General features: G+C 42.0%; 2 protein-coding genes across 6 annotated transcripts in view; one reads left to right on the top strand and one right to left on the bottom strand.

The window, feature by feature from the left end:
• Window positions 1-5,739: 5,739 nt before the first annotated feature.
• On the bottom strand, window positions 5,740-17,113 carry SPCS3 (signal peptidase complex subunit 3). Its single transcript, XM_064477584.1, has 5 exons — window positions 16,855-17,113; window positions 15,439-15,514; window positions 13,422-13,496; window positions 10,258-10,373; window positions 5,740-9,354 (listed from the first exon to the last, which is right to left on the bottom strand). Exons 1-5 carry the CDS (start codon window positions 16,995-16,997, stop codon window positions 9,222-9,224), a joined length of 543 nt encoding a protein of 180 aa, XP_064333654.1. The 5' UTR covers window positions 16,998-17,113; the 3' UTR covers window positions 5,740-9,221.
• A 166-nt stretch (window positions 17,114-17,279) lies between these two features.
• Window positions 17,280-20,559, top strand: part of ASB5 (ankyrin repeat and SOCS box containing 5) — a 64,075-nt gene continuing 60,795 nt past the window's right edge. For 2 of the 5 annotated variants that reach the window (XM_010974539.3, XM_031440353.2), the window contains exon 1: window positions 18,204-19,839. The gene's annotated coding sequence lies outside the window, so the exon portion shown is untranslated. The other 3 variants (XM_031440352.2, XM_064477582.1, XM_031440354.2) reach the window with 3 other exon arrangements.

Consider the following 20,559-nt stretch of genomic DNA (forward strand, 5'->3'; position numbering starts at 1 on the left):
TTTGAGAACAACTTAAACTCACTTCTGGAATATACTGAACAATTTAGCTGACTATTATAAATACATAAATATCTAATTACAAGCTTATTAACAACTAATCTCTCATCATACAAGATGTTGATAAAGTTTCTTAAAAAGAGTTGAGAGAAAGAGACAGTCTGGAATCAATCACCCAGCAAAACTTTACAACAACATGGACTAAACAACATATTTTTTGATAAACAAAAACTAAGCACGACCACCCCCATTTCTTCATCAAAGGAACTCCTAACAGATAGACTTCAGAAAGCCGGGCAAAGCAAGAAGTAATGGTGAGTCAGGAAAATGGTAAATATATAAATAAACCTCAACATAGATGCTTACAGGGATGAGGAGGAGGGTGATGTCAGATTTGTCTTATTAAAATTTTTTAGGCTAAAATAATGGACAGCAGCATCGTGGAGATATGAGCAGGTGCATATGGTCCAAATGTGTTGCCTGGAACTTTTCTAGGTTCTGGGAACACAGCCAGAGACAGAATCTAAGCTCTCCAAGATTAAACAAACGCATATTCTTTGTACTTTACATTCTTAAGAATTAATTTAAGAATCATTAACTTTAAAATGCGTTACACATGCATGGTAACATTTCAAGGTTTACATAATTTTAAATTAATGAATTAAAGATGAAATACAAACAAACCAAAAGGCTCAATCAATTCAAAAATAAAATGAGAAGAGAAATAAGCATAGAAACAGATTGTCCATGAGTCCAGAAAGGAGAGAAAACTCCAAATAAGTTGATAATCATGATAACCACCAAATAAAAGACAGGGATCATCACATTGGATTTTAAACATCCAGCTTTATGCTATTTAAAGGAGGTAGCCCCAACACGAGGACTGAGTAAGGGTGCAAGTAATAAATGAAAACTGAATACTGTGGGGCCCACACTCTCTACTGTGGCCAGTTTGTAGTTCAGATTGCCCAAAAATATCATTTTTTCATAGTTATTGGGTTTATTTTTAATCTGATTTTCAGTGACTTTTAAAAATTTACTTGTTATGCTTCAGCAAGAGGATATTTATGGGCAATGTGCAGACAGATGTGAAGAGACTGATTTATTTCCACTAGTCCCACTCTTAAAGATTTGTAATTATTTTTCCAAAGCACCGGATTTCGAGCCTCGTTTGTTCATGAGATTAGATATTGCTCTCTCTTAACACTCTCACAGATTTGGAAAATTTTTATGTGAGGCATGATTAAATGAGCCAACAAGCGCACACTCTTTGGGATAATTTTTATTTATGTTTTTCAGTGTTGTACATTGCACACATTAGACAGCATTACTACGTGGTGTGACATGCCGGAGACCTAGTGCTTGTCTTCCTCAGCTCTGCCACCAGAGGGCACCAAAGCTCCAGAAATCAGCAGAGGGGATGCGTTTCAGAAACCCGCCACTACCGTGTATCGCTTTCCCACAGCTTTTCATAAGCACGCTCTGGCCAGGGTAAAGAATTTCCTCTTCAGGAGGATAAAATGAGCAGTTATTACCGCGGCTCACACCCTGGTTGGCAGCTCCACCACACGTGGCTACTTCAGCCTGAACACACAGCCTGCAGGTGATTTAAGCAAGAGAATTTCCTTAGGTGTCCACTCAGGGCAAGGAGTCTGTCTTCCCGGAGCTGTTAACCTTGCCGGCCCGCTGCCCCCGTCAGGAGGAGAACGTCGGCCAGGTGATTCGTCGTGATGCCATCCCCCGTCTCCCACCCACGCTAGTGTGTTTATTCTGGCATTAATAATCACTGCAATCACAGTATTTTACTTCTTGACTCCGTAAGACAACTGGAGAAATCTTAAAGGCAGGACTGAGAACTCCCCGGCTTTATTATAAAAAACAAAACAAAAACAAACGTCCCAAGAGCATTTGGAGTGTTTGGAGGTGCTGTGTGTATAACCAGCCCAGCCCACCCCAGTGAGCGCAGTGCCAGGCCCATCAAAGATGCTGAGTATCACACACGAGTCGGCAAAGGAAAACTGGCGAAACCTGAGCGAGGTCTACGGCTTGTACCAGTTTCCAGGTTCTGACACTGAACTACAGTCACGCAAGATGCTACCACCAGGGGCAACAGGGATGAAGGACTTCTCTGGCTACTTCTGTAACTTCCCGTGAACTCTAACACATTTTTGAAGGATACAGGCCTTTAAACAATACATTTAGTCTCCTTCCCATCCACCATCCTTTTCAAAACCGGAATTATTGTCACTCACCAGAAATGTATTTCTAATTGGTAGGGCAGACAGGCAGGCAAAAGACAACTTCTAGAACCTGTTGACAGTCTTGTACGAATATCTTGTCATCAGAAAGATGATCAGGGATTAAGGAGATCGTTAAGTAGACAAATGCCTGTTCTCTTGCTCTTCCATGTCCCCAAAGGAACTGTTCTTTTGCCTGGAATTCGGGAACAAAGAGATACAGGCAGATAGCCTGAGCCAACCCTCAGCCTCCGTCGATGCAAGAAACCCATGTGTGTTTTCTGTGAACCACGGGAGGTTGCCGGTGTTCCCTGCAGCAGGAGAACTGAGAGGGTCCCCAGAGGTGGTGAAGCCTCCAAGCAGAACAAGAGAATAACTCACATGAGATGAAGGAAGTGGGGGGAGAGGTCGGGGCACAGCAGTGGTGCGGGGAGGGGGCCTCGGGGCGGTGGGGGCGTGCTACTGTTGGTCAGGGTGGGGGTTACAGAGGTGAGAGCTTTATAGTTCCTGGTAAAACCATAAACAAATAAATAAGCACTTTTCTGCATTTCCTTTTCCCCATTAAAATAATGCAAAAAAGGCAAAAGTCATAAAATAAACGTTCAAGGATTTACGGTTGTCGGTTGCCTAACTCAATCCAGGTATAAATTACTCCCTCTCCATATCCTGCTCTTCGTTATTTAATATTAAGCATCATCACCAAGAAAGTCTCTTCACTATGAGACACCTTCTTACAGTTGAAAAAAACCCGGTCATTTATCCTTGGAAAATGTTATGCAATGTCCTGAAACGCCATCTTCCGTCAAACAAAATACCTGTATAAGCTAAAAAGACTCAAATGTATTCATCACACTCTAAGTTTCTTGCTTCTCATTAATCCATTCAATAAATACGTGTTACATGTCCTTCTGCAGAGGTCCAGGTAAAACAAACAAGACCAGCAGAGCCCTCCCCACGGAGCTGCCGGTCGGCACGTCTGTCTCTCGCGCGGCCACAGGAGCTGTCGGGAGGAGCGCTGCCGAGGAAGAGGAGGAAGTGACCGAGAACGGTTCTCAGGAGGAGCCGGCGGGGGCTGCCGCGTGTCAGACGGGGCCATGCTTTCAGGGGAACAAGTTCTACGTGTGCTCCTTCTCTTGAAGCTATGGGGCCCCAGCAGTTTTGATGGACCTTCAAATGCTTCAAATTACCTGCCCTTAATAGAGTCTGATTCCCAGGAATGTCTTCCCAGTCCAAACAGCTTGGACGACTCTGGATCAAAGTTGGGCAACAGCTTTGAGCAGCATCCACCGAGACCTTCTGCAGATCTGAGCTGCGCCAAGTGATGCAAAGAGCAGCGGCCTGGAAAGGAGAACATCACCAGGACAGCACCAGGGACCCCTTTGTTCAAACATAAGAAGGAAAGAATTGCTCTAAGTTCTGGAGGACTTGACTAGAAGATGAGATTTGCCAGGTAACTTGAATGCCTGAGAAATGCTTTAAAACTTAACTCTTAAAATCTAACATGCTCACCTCCGGAAGATCCTTAATACCACCATTACGGATGAGATGCAGGAAAATTGTATGAAGTGCTCCCAAAATTAGCAGGTCTGCCCCTGCTGGGATGTAGCGGAAGTAGGGGGGAGAGCTGGGGAGCAAAAGGTGAGAGAGCACCGGCTGTGCACCGAGATCCCTCTTCCCGCCCACCTGGTGGCTGTTTCTGAGAAGTGACTGCCCAACTGCAGCCGCCCCCTGCTCCCACGCAGGGCCGTGCAGTTGGTTCTCACCCCTGGAATATGACTTGGTGGCGCATGGCACCTCGGGGCCAACCCAGCTAAGCAAGTGAGACTTCCCCACTTTTTCCCGACCCTGCTCACCCAGCCTGACGGGGACTGAGAGCCCTGGGGTGGCTCCTAACATGAAAGGCACCTGGGTCCTTCAGCTGCCTGAGCACCACATCAGCTCCTTCCCAGGTCAGGAAATGAGCTCCCCGGTTCTTGACCTACTGAAATTTTGATGTTATTTATGACAGCAGTTAGTGTTATTCAGGGTTTTTTATTGGGCTCTCAGATGTTGAGCTGAGAGCAGGTCAGGTAGCAGCCAGCCTCTCCTGGCAGAGCGGCATTTGCAGGCTTAGTAGCAAGCATGCACGACTCCCAGGTGGAGCATGGATGGTCCCTGCTTGTCCCCGCAGTGTTGCAACAGCCGGGGGCATTTTAAAAGCAGCAGCAGAGGCGGCTGCGCTCGGATGGCCCAGCTTAAACCAATCAGGGAGAAGCCTCGGAACTTGGGAAGGTTGCTAGCGGGACCCGGTGCCTTCCCAGTTCAGGATGCCTTGGTGTCAGGGCCCGGGTAACGCCTCAGAACCCTCCTTCCTTCTCCCTACTCAGCCCAAGGTTCCTTCCCACCCTCTGTACTCACTTAATGTAGCAGCTGATCACAGCCCTTCCCAGCGGCACAGGCAGGGGAGCGGGCTCAGGGCCACAGGGGTGGCGTCCGTGGGAGAAAGATGAAGAGGCTCTTCTGTCTCAAATGTCTAATCACCCCCTTGACCTTCCAACTCCCAGATGTCTATTTCCAGCGTCCTCAACAGATACACCAGTGGGATGTGCATGAACCACACATAGTCCAAGGAGACGCCTCCTTGCTGTTCTCACGGGGGAAGGGAAGGCCCAGCTGAGAAGCTACCTGGAGCTCTGAGGGCTTTTCAGATGGACTCGGGCGGCCCTGCTGCCAGGGTCGCTCTCCTCCTGCAGGGATAACCCACGGGTCAGGCAACAGCCTGCTCAACCCCGTCTCGTTTTGTCTCACCTGAAAAGAAGGGGCAAAGCAGTGAGACAAAGTGTCTTGGGGCCAGAGTCTAACAGAGCCGCGCAGGTTCCGAGACAACAGAAACGAAATCCAGCTGCCCTCTTGAGCATCCCACTTAAAACACACATATAGGTCAAAAAAAAAAAACCCTCTAAATTCAACTGATCTATTTTTTTGAAGGGACATTCCAATTGATTTGGATGTCTGAGTTCACTGGTAAACACTCATTTGAGCAGTCGAAAAAGTTGAATTCCCACAACTCAGTAGCTTCAGGTGTAGCCCAAGGAGCCAGGTGAGTGGCGGCAGTGACCCAGGCCAGCTCCTGTGCCCACGAAGCTGGGGGACGCCGGCACCCTGCTGTCACGCAGAGCCAGCTGTGTGTTCTGACCCATTTCTTCATGAGCTCAACAGGCATCTTGAGATTTTTAACTCAGGTCTGTGTTGTGACCATCTAGTGTTATTTTAGAGCAAAGCAGTTTATACACCCCAGTCGCTAACCCTCGGCTCTTACCGTCAGAGGCCCGGGGCCGGGAGAACACAGGGAATGAGAGCAGCACCGCCTGGACTGGGCGCCGTCCGGCTGCGCTCGCAAGGGAGAAAGAGTCTGATCTAAGGTCACCAGGAGGAGCTCAAGAACCAAAGGGCAGCCCTTACAAAGGAGGAGAGTGTTAACGGCAAAGCTGCCCCCATGGTCTGGCCACATTACAAAGACAATGACTTCATTTGTCATCAGTGTTTATTGGGCGCCTATTATGTGCAGAGCACTCTGCTAGGCGCTGGGGAAGGTACAAAGATAAATCCGACAAGACTGCCCTCAAAGAGCTTACAGTCTAGCACAGGAGCACACAGTCCCTGGAGAAGACAACAGATGTGATTAACCGCCCCCCCTAACCACCCCACCGAAAAAAGAAAAGGAAAAGAAAGAAAAGATCAAGTTCACTAGGCTTGGTTTCATCCATTTTCTTTTAGTTCAGCAGCTTTGCATAAAAAAAGCATAAATCTGAAAGTCTTTTAAAATGCATACTTCTACTTGTAAACAAAATCATTTTCATTAGAAAAATGCTGAAGATTTATTGCAATTAGGAAAATCCTCAAACATGTTTATCTTCAGTATTCTCATGAATTTTTTTCTTACGAGTTTGTATTTGTAAAGTAAACAAGTTCCCCAAATTGCATCAAAACATGCAACAACTTTTTGAAACAGGTCCCTTTAAACCTCCGGCAGTCACATAAAAGGTACACAGGCTCTCTGCTAGAAAGACGGAAAGCTTACAGCTTATGGTTTTTACCCCATTAACTCATTTCATGTCAATTCAAAGCATTACAAAATAACACCTCGATTAACCTACACCCCCAAAGCTTGTGACCATTGAACTTCAGCTGGAACAGTGGACAATCGTTCCTTCCAGCCTCAGAGCCCCATCTCTTAGTGCTGTTACTAGGCTGGCCAGACCCACCAGAGAGCTATACAATCAATCCACGGGCAGAACCTCAAAATAACCCCCTTTCCTATCACACCATAAGGAATTTCTCAGGTTTTCCATTATTTTCCTTGAAGCATAAAGAACTACATGTAATCAACTGGGAACTGGGGCAACACAATACACTCTGAGAGCTGCTTGTCTCGGTTAAACTGCTGGAGCAGAGGGGCCTGTGAGCACTGCATCTTGAAATCAACTCATTTCTAAGCATAATTACTTTAGATCAGCGACTTGCAGTTCTTCTCTGTTCCCAGGACCCGCTCTGGGCTCCGATGTTCCTAAGCACACTTAGGTTTCCTAAGTGTGAAGCCTCGGGTCTTTGTGGACACTTTATTATGATATGTGAAAACACTGACATGCAGGTAGATGTGGGACATGGTTACTGGCCAGACACAGGCCACCTCTGTCAGTGTAGACTTATGGGAAACTTGCAAGGCTGCGCACGCCCGCAAGTGAGCTCGTGAGATGGGGTTCCTATTCCCACGTTGGAGTGTTCTTGTCCTGAGAGGCTTCCCTTAGTTAAGTAAAAGCAAAAAACTATTTCTCCACTGTGCTAGTGGGCCTTTCTACTCCTCTTCCTCACCAAACTCCAAAGGAGTGGGTGCCACGGGCTAAGCAGTAACTCGGGTAAGCTTCCACGTGCACCTTCAGCAAACACAGGTCCACGCGTCCAGGGAGCTGAGCGCCCACAGCTCTGCGCCGGGCTGAGGCTGCGGGCTTGCTGGCGCGCCGTCCTGGGTGAGGACACGCCCGAGGTCTAAGCTGTGACACCGACAGAGTTTAAGTTTCCGGGTCTAGTATTTGTACAAACTCCATGAAGTTAAATTTTCTAGATGTAGAGTCTAACAGAAAGTCAGATTGATGTGAATTATGTGTTAATTCCTTCCTGTCTTCACGTTACTGAGGTGCTTTTCTGTTCAGTCTCTCTGCCCAACAGACACAACAGATTTTATAGACTCATGTGGTGTAAGAGGAGCTCTCTTTAAGTTAGCTAGTGCAGCTCTGCCATCTTACAGATAAAGAAACGGAGACCCTGAAAAGTTTAATGGAAAAGCTGGGAGCCAAGCCCAGTCCAGTATTCAGATGCTGTACCTTGGACCTTCATGGGAACACATGCCCTTATGCAAGAGCTGTTGCCACTAATGTAATTAAACAGAGATTTATTTCATACGAGGTAAGATAACTTTGTATAACCTTCGCTATACAACAAATATTAGCCACTAATACAAACCATTCTTAGAAAATATGAGCCCTTTTTGGTCACTGCTGATGGTGTCACGACAGTGTCTGCCCTGCTTTTAAGGGTGACTGACTGTAGCTGCGTCCTTTGAGGATGTTTATTTGCCCACTGTAGGAAACAGTCATGTTAAGTATGATCACATAATCAATCTCTAAATTATTTTACATACATCTGGGTTCTTACACTTTTAACATGAGTGAAATTAATTTATGCAAAGCATGAGTGAGATATTACCTCTATACAAATTGTTGGAAACTTGAAAATTAATTGCTTCCACATAGGATGGGAAACCTCTTGTACATACAGACAGGATGTCCAGGGTAACAAAAAACTATAATGAAAACTATGTAAGTAAATTTTGATTAGTCTGTAATCTGAGGCATAGAGGAAATGATACTTTAGAGAATCAAATCTGAGTTCAAGAGTTAACTCCTCTCCTTGCTAGCTATGTAACAACCTTGAAGCAGTTCTATAAACTTCTGGGTTTCATTTTCTTTATCTGCAAAGATCCAGCATTTGCACTACTTACCTCATTAGATTATTGAGGGTCACACTGAGTAAAATATACGAGTGCTTGTAAATGGAAAAGCACACCAACAAATACTGATTATTATTACCCCAGTAATTATTAAAATGTGGACCTAGAAAAAATTTTAAATAATTACCACTCAGTGGCACTAGGCATGCTCGCTAGAACACACTCAGTTCGGAGGGGAAACCATGCAAGTATTTTCAACTTTCAATGGCAATGTTAAAAAAAAAAAACACACACACACACAAAAATATAATACCAAGGAACCTTGTTTTGGGAAAGCACTGAAAGACAAACATCTGGTTAACTTAAGAGACTTTAAAATGATTTAGAATGATTTACAGCATATAAAGAGGTATTTAGTCTTTAGTGGAGAAAGCTGCTAGTCACCTGTAGGAAAAACAAGCACTGTGGGCATTTCTAAGACAAATGGAATAAAATTCCATCACTTTTGGCTACTTTGTAGACCAGGCTTCTCACCAATTAACTGTCTTAATTTTTCCAGTATTCAGATATACCCAAAAAGAGATAAAAGAGAATGCTTCTAAATCACATCCAATGTGAACTTGCATAAATGCAAGGCACAATCAGAGTTCTTACAACTCCACAGGCACCTGAAAGCTGTAAGTACCCTCATGCTCACTTCATATTCCGTAAGGAATCATGGAAATACAGGGAACACTTCAAACATAAATATTTTACACATCCTTATTATGTGGTTGTCTTATTCCTGTAATACTTCACTCTGGTGGCCTTTGTTTTTGTTTTTAAAATTAAGTTTAAGTAGCACATTAACCTTTCCCTTCAAATACGCCTTTTGACATTCATTCTTACCCCCCTCCCCCCCGAAAAAGTACCAACCCCAAACAAATGAAGATGCAAGGGAAGAGATAAATGAGATAGGATTCATTAGGTATAAAAATATGCTGTTTCAAATTCAGAATAATTTAATAACTCTTCGTTATTTCATATGTATCTGGAAACGGGACAGATACATGTCCTGATCCTGTCACAAGAGGTAGGATTCCAGCATTTGGTACAACATTCCAGGATAGGGTTAAAGTGACATTCCTGTTTCCCCTATAAAAAGATATAATAAACAGATGTCAGCGGGAACATTTGTAGTTCAATAAAAACGTTTTAATTCAAGCACTGAGGAATCAAATAGTTTATTTTTAGCCAGCTATTCCTAACTGGAATTCTGATCTACAAACAAGTTTTGTCAAGTCTTTTGAAATCCAAGACAATGCTGGGGAACTGCAGCCTTCTCACTGCCTGTGTCCCACAAGGACCTAACTCATACGGTCATGGTTACTCCAGTGGTCAACCAAAAAGCTTAAATGAGTAAAACACAGAGAGTATAAAGAGATCTGAGCTAGGTATCAGAAGACAATGATTTGAAACCTAACTCTATCATTATCCAGATGAGCTAACTTGAACACATCAAAATCTCTCATGGCTGGAGACACTTCATCTGCAAAACAGGTTTGGTTAAAATAGCTCTCCCTAAAATTCTTTCCAATGTTTACTCAAAGAGCTTAAGAGCTACAACTGATTCAAAAGATCATTCCAATTCTTTCATTTTGTATAAAGGGAAACTGAGGTTCAGAGACATTAAGTGAACCAAAACTGGAAACCTCAGAATCAACTCCAGACCACCAACCAAGCTGCTTCCTCTTTAAGGTTCCTCTGACATCCCGGAAGGAGCCTTGTGGTGATCATGGTCCTGCTCCCGGGGCCTGAGCATCCATGCTGCGGGCCCCCCTAGTCTGTCACATCCCCCATAATGCAGAGAACTGATGTGTATATTAGAGCCAGGATTTCCACACAGTCTTTCCATTCAGACGGGTATAAATACTTCTCATCTCTCTCAACTTTCCTCTTTTTACCCTCTAATATTTTTCTTTAAAATAAAAACACATCACATCTTTCTCGCCCCCTTCACATATCATCACGTGTAAAAAATGACAAAGAATTGCTCACTTGAGACCATTTCCATCATCAAAGAAAAAATATTTTGTTTTCATATCTTTCAGCAGCAGCTTCGGATTATCACCTCGCAGAACAATCTTGTCCCAAAGGACAACTTGGTTCAGAGCCTACATTAAAATGAAAATTAATTAGATAACTCATCAGAAATAGCATCTCTGTCACTTCAGAAATACTGGTAAACAAATCGTTTAATTCATATGAATGAATACAACTTTGTGGGAACTGCTAGACATCTTAAAGCAGACAAAAGGATCACAAGTGGACAGACATACCAAGGAATCCAACTCTTCTCGTACAAAGGAAGACCCCCCCCGAAGGAAGTCACCCCTTTTGCTAATGCCCTCAAGGCTAACACAAGGTTTTCAACTTACATGCTCTCCAGTGAGGCGCTAGGAGAAACAGATGGGATTAGCATCCCTGGAAGGGAAGCATTCTTTTAAGCCATTTTTCCCTATAAAATTTCTGAGACCCTCCAACTCAACGTGGGCCCTGCAAGGTGCCAGGGAAACAGAACTAATGCCTGTAGATCACACTGACTACTAGAGTCTCTTATGAAAACTTACATATCTCCAAGGGTTTTAAATTATCAAGGAATCACTAAAGAAATGAAACATCTTTAATATATTTTCCTTTAAATTAAGAAAACACAGGCACACTATTGTTTTACTATGACAAAATCCTACAAGTCAGACAATTCTTTTAAGCCACTGTTTTGATATATTATAAATTGTTTGGAAAATTAGAGACATGAAATGGAGAAAAAACACATTTGTAACCATTGCTAAATCCCAGTTCTTATTAAGCTATTATCCATTGGCTTGTGAGGCCAACTGCCCAGTGGTGGTGACTACATTAACCAAAACAGAATGTGGAGTAGTAGTTAATTTCTAAAAGGGGGTTCAAATCCTCACCTGAAAGCCTCTTACATTAAACAGAAACATCAAGGCTGAAGAACACAATCTAAGATGTGCCAAAGCAAAATGACTTTTTATGTATATTTATTCATTCACCAAAGCAGTAATCTGCCAAATTTCAAACTGTTTTAACTTACTAGTCATGCTGGAATAAACCAGAATTATGAATATGATTTAGGTATACTCGTCACCAAGGTGACATATTTATTTGGATCATTTGCTGAGACTTTTGGAATAATACTTGTGTTTACAGTTGCTACTCTTCAGAACAGCTTTTTCTAACTGTTTAACACTTTCTTGATTCTTAAGGGCAGGGATCAAAACTTTTCAACCTCATATTTATAGTGCCTAACAAAATATCTTCCATATAAGGTATGCTCAAAATATATCTACAATGAATTGAAGTGCAAAAAATCCTAGTTAACTAATCAAACCGATCAACAGATAAAACTGATTAATTTGTCATCCCCTGAAAATGAATACAGTTCAAATAAAATGCAGAAGTAGACTCATCTCTAACTATGAATTCTCTCTAGGCTGGGCCTGATAGCAAGACATAATGGTAACTCAGGTGAAGACAACATAGAAGCACATTTTAATTCCAGATTTCACCTTTAGAGTTTAATTCATGTAGCAGAATATTCACTTTACACTTTTAGGACCTAAGAAGATTTCTGTTTTAACAATATGCTATATAAATCTCTCAACCCTTACTCTGTCTGCAACAAAAGCTCTAAATCAGACTGAGCTAATACATTTCAATTACAAACTAAGTTTTAATATTGTTAAAATAGGTTTTAATGTAATCATTTAATAGCTTTTAATTATAAAACATCTGATAAACTCTAACATGATTAAAGAGACTACCTTAAGAATTCAGGTTGGTGAATCCTGTCCAACTCAACACAAAGTAATGTATTTCTCAAGAGAAATTAATCATAGATATATGGCTTAATAAAAGACTATCAAAACAGCTCACAGCATGTATTTAAAAAGGAAAAATATAAATATTTAGACGGATTTTAAAATAATCTAAGAGATGATTCACAAATTAGCCATCCTTACAGCTTCTGATTACATGACTGGGTAATGACAGTTCTAAGCACAGGTCACAATTTTGCCAATTCAAGTATCTTGCCGTCTAGCTCTCTAATGGTAGCTGTGGAAAGAAACTATTTTAGATGAAAGAGGACTACAGCTGAGAAGCAATTCTGTCCCCCCTTCCATCTTCTCGCTGGTAATTGTCTCCAAAGGTGTTTGAGCACAGGTTGTTTTGAACACCAACCCCAAACTCTGCATCTTTTCTTTTTCTTTTTTTTTTTAACAAATTATGTTCATGAGACACATCACTATTATCATTAGGTAACATTATTGATTGTGAATGTAAAGGTGCATTTCAAACAGCCTTCCTGGCTAATGCTGAAGTTCTCTCAGACAACCCTTTACAAGCTCTCTCTGTTTCCTTAAGCCTTCAGTGTGGCCGAGCCGCTCCAAAGAGGAGCAGACAGCCCAGCTCAGCCGTTCTCCCGCGACTTACACCTCTTCAACCGCTGACTTCTTGCAGGAATCTTTTCAAGCCACTTTTCCATTTGTGAAGATTAGTTTATTTAAAACTAGATAATATAATCTACTCAACTGGGTACATACGGCTAAACTTTGCAAAATGCGGAAAGTGAATGAATAAACGTGCGTAGCAGGGCTGACCTCTTGCCCTTCAGAATTCCTCTTCTTCCTCCAGGCTATTTGCCTGTTTCAGGAGGCATGTGATAATCTCAGTGTCTGTCCATACAGCTAGTATCAGTAAAGTTTAACGTCTTTTCCTTTTATTTTAAATTGAGAAATACATGAATCAAATTTTGGTTTCCAGTGTGATGCACGAGGAGCTTGGAGGCTGCCACTCCATCCTAACATCTTATAAAAAGCTGAGCAAACTGGAAAACTAGCAACTCTTCTTAGATCCATAAGAAAAGAAATAGTAGCTCTTAATCGTTTTCCTTATATACCTATGGACTACCTTGCTCGCACCCCTTTCTTGGGAACCACAGTCCTGGGCACTGCAGAAACAGAAAAGCAACAGAATCTACCAAAGGAGATCACATTTTCTTAGTACAGTCACCTCTCCATGGGCTTGTGATTTTTACTAAATTACTCAGGTCAGATATTTTGAATATATAAAAGTTACATATTCCTGAAGAATGAGGTTTTCAATGTCTACTAAAATACTTCTACATATATACTTACATTATTTTTTGTTGAATATTCTGCTGATAAATAAAGAAACAACTGCTTAACATTCCAATCAAATATATTTTCTAGATGTAAATAAATTAAGGAATATAAAATCATAAAGCGGCATATAACTTTAAAACAGATTTTAGTTATTCTTAAATTAACTATTCACAGCAATACTGATACTAAAATTAAAATTAAAAAAAAAAAAGAGCGGTGGCCAGAAACATACAAGGCCACTAATTTAATAAAAATATATAAAAGATAGTATATTGCTCATTCCAAAATCAAAAATTATCAGTGAGATTATCAGCATCCTCCCCTGCTCCTCTAAGCATCACTACCTGAGATACTTTGATTAATAAGAAAATAACCGAGAAATACAAAATTTAGTTTTCTGTAAAATCAGCCCACTGTCTAAAAGAAACAGGACTTAATATTTCAAGACTATATGACTCCACTGGAGTTCTAAAGTATAAGCAATCATCGCAATACAACTTGTTATACAAAAGTGAGCTAGGCTTAAGTACAGTAAATTGTCCACCACATTGCTTTTGGACACATGCCAGTAGAGATTAGAGATCAAAACGTCTCAATCCATGAAATGCTATATAGTAAGAGGATGCAGCTTACCAGAGTGGAAAAAACTCCCCAGGATTAATTATTAGACTGATGTCACTGAGAAATGAACTGAGTTAATGTTTGGATTTCATTAAGTATCATATGCAAATGGTTAAGTCACTGTATTACATGCATTTAGATACTAACAGCGACATGTTCATGACACTCTGCTCTTAGATGTGTGTATCCACTAAAAATCCCTACAAAATTCAGAAGTCTTGGGTCTCTCTTTAAGATCAGGTACAATTTCAAGTTATTGCAGCAGTATTATGGAAATGTGACTATACCAATGATGAGATAGAAAATACTGAATAGTTGAGATATTAGGAAATTTCACTCTAATTGCCCAGATACAAAAAGTTCGTATTTTTACACTAGATCCAAACTCCTTCTCAAAGGTTAAAAAAAAAAAAAAAAGACAAAGACTTAAAAGCAGAAGTTTAACAAAGGATTTTTCTGCTCGTGTACTCTACTTGCTAAAAAAGTGCCTATAAGAGAACAAATTCCTAGTCTACTTCTAAACCCAGTCATTTATTTCTAAAAAGTCAAGTTAAAAGCTAATTCCATGTAGCAAAGAGGCATGTGAGGTAAACTCCCCAGGTACATAACCTGCTTCCACTGTTCAGACAGCTGCTTTACACAAGTTCAGACAGTTCACTCTCCATAACCAATTCTAATCCTAGGGTCTGGTCAGGTGAGATCCCAGAAGTGGCAGGAACAATGCTGCCAAGATAGTAATCTAAGGCCCTAAAAGGAGATTAAACCGGCCTAAATGATCAGAGTGGTCAAAAGGTGAAAATTCCAAGTACAGAGAAAATATTTAAATCACCTACATTTAAAGTAACTCTTAACTGTTAAGATTTCTCTGACTCGTATTATAAAAGTACTTATAAAAAGAACTATAATGGCAAAATGCTAATAAGGTTTACCATTAATCATTTGATAATGACCTTCTGAACCACAGCACATGCAGTTAACATTTTTTAACATATGCTTCTCTCCACTATCACAAAATGTGGACATACTCTTTGGGATTGTACATGAAATATTACATCTAGGTAGGCTGGGTACTGGTAACATTCCTTCTTCTTTAATCTAAATGATCTAATTTTATTTTCTTTCCGAAATACAGATTCAAACTCTTGTAGCTTAGATCTATTTAATGTTTCTGAGAAGAATTTAAAGTGTGTTCACACAACAGTAACTCATGAATCTGTAAATAAGCTTTCTCAAGGTGTGAATGAGGAGGTATTAAACACGATTATACTGAAGAAAACACAGGTATAGAAATTTCCAAGGTTTGGCTGATTCAATGGGTAAACACAGTTACCGTCCCCCAAATCACTAAACAGCATGTGTATCATCATAAAACTAGAGAAAAGGCAATAAAAATTTTTCTTAAAAGGATATCAGCAGTTATATCAAATGTAATGAATCCCAGATCACTTCTTTCTCTAGGTCCAGTGAAGTCTTCTACATTTTTTCTAGAAGTAAAGATAATAGTTTTACCATCTTTCAAACGTAACAGCATATAAAATTCACAAATGTCTTACATAAAACGAAAGACAGGGACTATCTGGGTGCACAGGTGAGACAGCGAACCCACAAAGAAACAAAAAATCAGAGAAACTTGTAAGTGTGCAAACAGGATAAACACTCCAATCCACTGTAACAGTAGGTCTTCAGTTATTTCCATTTACTTACCTTGAAAAAAATCCCTAACAAAACCCAAGGGGAGATAAAAGCTGCCCAAAAAAAGTGTAAATACTTTATGTCAAGTGATTTGGTAGAATAAGTAGAAGAAAATTACAGGTGACAACAAAGTGGTGTGGAAACCAGGGAAAAAATGAACTGCTGTTTACTGTGCACTTACCGCGTGTCTGGGTCAGATCCACTCTCTACTTTTCCCAATTATCTCAATCCTCACAACAAGCCTAGGGGTTGGGTATCACTTCCACTTAAGACAAAGTAAATGAAGGCTCAGAATGGCAAAAAACATACAAACAAAAAAAGACTTGCTCAAGATTCACAGTAACTAAACCCTCCCAGAGCAGACAGTGGTCGTGTTTTCCAGCCTGGGTCTATATGAACCAAAAAAACGGTATCTAACAGACATGAATATCTGGGGGAAAAAAATTTTTTAAGTGGGGGATACCTATTAGATGATTGGCTTGTTGGCGATTCTGACTTAGAGATAAAACGAAGGTTCAAGAACTAAAGAGCACATGTTGGAAGATGACATAGAGAAGAAAGGAGGACCAGGATTTTTTTAAAAATGCCACTAATCGAAGCAAAAAAGTGTTAGAGAATAAAAATCAGCAAGAAAACAAAATAGGCATTAGCGAAAGGACAATGTCATTTCAAGATTCTACTTTGGGCATTTTCGCAGGTTTAGTCAAGCGGTTGGCCCTTCAAAAATAACATTAAAAACACGCCGTGATCTATCAGGGCGCCGGGATGCCGGATCCTCCCCGGGCATCCTAGCCTCGCCCGACTTGGAGCCGCCGCGGAGTAAGGACAAACGGACACGGGAGGGGCTGTCCGTCCGAGGGGCGAGCTGGGGAGCCCCCGGCCGGCGCGGGGGACGGCGGGCGGCGGCCGCTGTGCTGTTGTGTTGCTCCCTCATTGGCCGCGCAGCCGAGGGAAGTGAGGAACAGGAAGGAAGCGGCGGCACCGACCGAGCAACGCTCAAAATTAAAATTTAAGAGCAAGCCCGGGAATGCGCGCAGAGGGTGGGAGCCCAGGGGGCGCCTGGAGGGGTCGGGGGAGGCCGCCCTGCCCGCCGCCCGCCGCCCTCCCCGGCCCGGGCCCCGGCCGCACTCACAGCATGATCCGAGAGACGTGCAGCCGCACCGGGACGCTCCGGTCTTTGAAGGCGGTGGTGATGAAGCAGCCGAAGGTGAGCGCCGCCATCACGCTCAGCGAGAAGGCGAACAGCGAATTCGCCCGCGACAGCACCGTGTTCATCGCGGCCGAGCCCCCGAGCCCTGCTCCACACGCACACCCGGGACCCCGTTCCGGCCGCGGACCGGCTCCGTGCGATCCGCGCCGACTGCGCCGCGCGCGTTCCGGGGGCGCGCGCCGCCGCCGCCCCGCCTCCTTTCCGGTCCCGCGACGCGCGCGAGCCTCCCGGACACACCCACCAGCGGGAGGGCGCGCGAGCTGAAGAGACTGCGCGGCAAGCGGGCCCGCCCCTCCGCCCGCGGCCTGACTCCGCCACCAACCAGCGACGGCCATAGGCGGGGTTTCGCCACGGAAGGCCCGCCTCCCGGGTCCTCGCTTCCCCTTCTCCGGCCCGGAGCCGCCCACCCTCCTTTCTCCCGCCTTGCGTCGGGTGGTTTGGGCTGCGGCTTCCAGAGCGCTTAGGTTCCGTTCATGTGCGCTTAAAACCGGCGGCGAGGCAAGGTAGTTTGGTGTGTGTCCTGACGTGTCGTGTTTGGAAGCATCACTTAACGAAACGCAGGGGCTTCCCCTTTGTCACTCCTCGTCAATGTTAGAACTTGAACATTTTGGGGAGGGATTGGGGGCCCTTTTACTTTCCACGCCCTCCCTTAGAGCAGTTTCTATTAATACTTTGTCTTCCAGCGGCAGCTAAAGCTGTTTTAGACGATAAGGACGATGGTGCCGGTTCTGAATAGTTGCATTTTAGCAAGGAGTATCCGGTAACTGAAAGGATGACCTCCTTGGGTTCTTCGGATCAAAGGAGGTGATGGCTGTGGAATGAATACGCGGCCCAAAATATAATTTAAGTGCTTATTTATATAAAATATTTAATTTGTATCATATATAGGTAAAGGTAATATATAACCTAAAATAGCATACAAATTCGTAATTTAAAGTGAGCAAGCCATCAGTACATAAGGGCCCTGAGGGGCTGTAGAGTTCAGACCGTGCCAATCCCCGACCTTAAATATACTCTCTTCATTTTGCAGCTAGGGATTTTTGTAATTATAAAAATGGGATTCAGAGGGTCCAGTAATCAGCTGAAATCTTTTTTTTTTTTAAGTTTAGCGTCGATAAACCAAAAGAGTCTAGCAACCCCAGAGACACCTGCAAACCGGAACGTGATGGTCTGACCCTGGTGCTGGTTTCTGTCGTCTATTTGTCGGGCCCTTGCTTTGTATTCTTCATCACTCAGTTACGTTTCGTGCAGCCATCCCGGTAGGATTATTACTGAGTGCCTACTAAGCCTTGTACAGTTCTAGGCTTCGAGAGTAGAGGGCTATTAAGACAAGTCCCTGCTAAGTTGGAGTAGAGCCAAGTAATGAAAAACAGATAAACTGAACTAAGGAGCGATCCTTAGTTGAATTTTTACCCTAAGTTTTCATCTTCCAGGTAGCCACAGTTTATTAGTACAGCAGTGATTTCTTGAATGCCTACTGTGTTGCACATGATACAGAGATGTGTACTAACTGCTTTCTGCCCTCCTGGAGTTTATAATCTGGTAGAGTCAATGAACTAAACACAGAAGTCTGAAACGTAAAATATAAATACCAAGGAAGTCACAAAATGCTGTGGACTTGAGGAAGAAGTTACATCTTCGGTCATGTGAAACAAAGCAGCATCTATAAAATATTTAGCACAGTGTATAAATGACACAATTAGGTATTCTTATTACAGGATGACTTTAAAAAAAAAAGGGTGCTTATTGTAACAAGTGTTGATGTCCAAGATGAGCATTCCGAAAGATACAGGACTGCAAGTATGGGTTTATCTAAGAGATACCCAGTAGTCTGGTCCAGCTAAACAGCACATGTATAAAAGATTAGTTGGAAAAGAGGCTACAGAGGTAAATTAAGGGCTTCTTGTAGAAAACCTGGCCAAGGAGTTGGAATCTTATATCACAGGAAATTACATATTAAGCAAGAGTAGTGTCACTGAACTACGGCCGTTTACAAGTTACATGTTGAGAGTAAGTGACTGAGGTTGACGACAGTAGAACAGAAAAAATGGAAGACTGACAGGGATGTTTCAGAGTCAAAATCTGTGATTTAGCAACTGCTTAGATAGTGTGCCAAGTACAGAGGAAAGTAGGTTGTGAAAGCACAAATGAAATTACTATTATTGTTATGACATGGTGGCTTGAATTTGAGTGACTGGGTGTTCCACAAACACATACAGGTCCACGATAGGGCCAGAATAGGGATGTGGTGGGGGAATTCTCTCATTCTGTTGTAATTCTTTCATTATTTCTTTAGATTGTTTAGATATTTAATTGTATTGTGTACATTAGAGAACACTTTACCTTCTTTTCACTTCTTTGTTTCTAAGTGTTTTCATTTGTCCATCACAGTAGCTAATATTTCTAGCAAAATCCTCAATAAGATGCTGGCTTTGAGATGTGTGTGTGTGTGAGTATATATATATATAAAATATTGATACTAAGGAAATATCCACTAATTCCTTTTTTATTGAGAAGGGTTTTGTTTTTGTTTATGTTTTTTTACCATGAATGAGTGTTGAATTATTTTCAAATGCATTTTCTGTATCTTTGGATGTGATCCCTAGCTCTGTGGTATAGACTGAATGTTTGTGACTCTCCCCACCCCGGAATTCATATATTGAAATTCTGACTCCCAATGTGATGGTATTAAGAGATGGGGCCTCCAGTAGGTGATCAGATCGTGGGGGTAGAACCCTCATGGTAGGGGGAGAGCCCTTTTGAAAGAGACCCCAGAGAGGTCCCTTACCCCTTCCTTGATTTGGGGGCACAGGGAGAAGACTGCTGGTCTGTGAACCAGGGAGCCACCTCGCACCAGATGCTGAATCCACCTGCACCATGATCTTGGACTTCTGAGCCTCCAGAACTGTGAGAAATGAATTTCTGTTGTTTATAAGCCACCCATTCAATGGTAGTTTGTTATAGGAGCCAGAACCAACTAAGGCACTCTGTTAATACGGTGGATTATATGAATGGATTCCTAATATTAAGCCATTGCACATTCCTGGAATAAACTCCACGTGGGCATGAGGAATTAAGTTTTAATATGCTCTTATACCTTGTTTTCTAATTCTTCTTTTAAGCTTTGGCCATAAATATCCATAGTTGACATCAATCTGTGTTTTTCTTTTTTATGGATTGTTATACTATTACTGTATTATTATATTCAGATTAGAAAATGAATTTGTAAGATTTCCTTGGTTTTCTATGCAGTGGGATACTTACGTAGCATTTGGATTATCTGATCTTTAACAATTGGGTAGAAATTACCTTGAGATGTTACTCTTCTGTTTTGATGGTTATTGTTGCTTCTCATTAACCATGTGTGTGCTTTCTTCTTTTTTATTATTTTAATTAGTCTTTTTTCTTTGTGGGCTTTTCAAAGACACAAATTAATTGTGTTTTTGTTTCTCCTCCCATCTTTATATTTCCGTTTTATAAAATCTGTTAAGTAATATTATGTCTTCATAATAAATGGTAGCCTTTAGCATCAGAAAATATTCTTCTTTTACTCTTAATGCTTTTTAATCTGAATTCTAGTGAGTCAAATACCAGGATTTCATGGTAGGAAACTGAGGCTGTTGTTTA

Source organism: Camelus dromedarius, chromosome 22 (genome assembly GCF_036321535.1).
Source record: "Camelus dromedarius isolate mCamDro1 chromosome 22, mCamDro1.pat, whole genome shotgun sequence".
NCBI classification, from domain to species: domain Eukaryota; kingdom Metazoa; phylum Chordata; class Mammalia; order Artiodactyla; family Camelidae; genus Camelus; species Camelus dromedarius.

Excerpts from the sequence above, each read along its gene's own strand:
- SPCS3 (XM_064477584.1), bottom strand. The coding sequence starts at position 16,997 with ATGAACACGGTGCTGTCGCGGGCGAATTCGCTGTTCGCCTTCTCGCTG. Across the intron at positions 15,515-16,854 it reads CACGTCTCTCGGATCATGCT|AAAAAATGTAGAAGACTTCA; the intron begins GTGAGTGCGGCC and ends CTTTACTTCTAG. Across the intron at positions 10,374-13,421 it reads AATATTCAACAAAAAATAAT|GCTCTGAACCAAGTTGTCCT; the intron begins GTAAGTATATAT and ends ATTTTAATGTAG.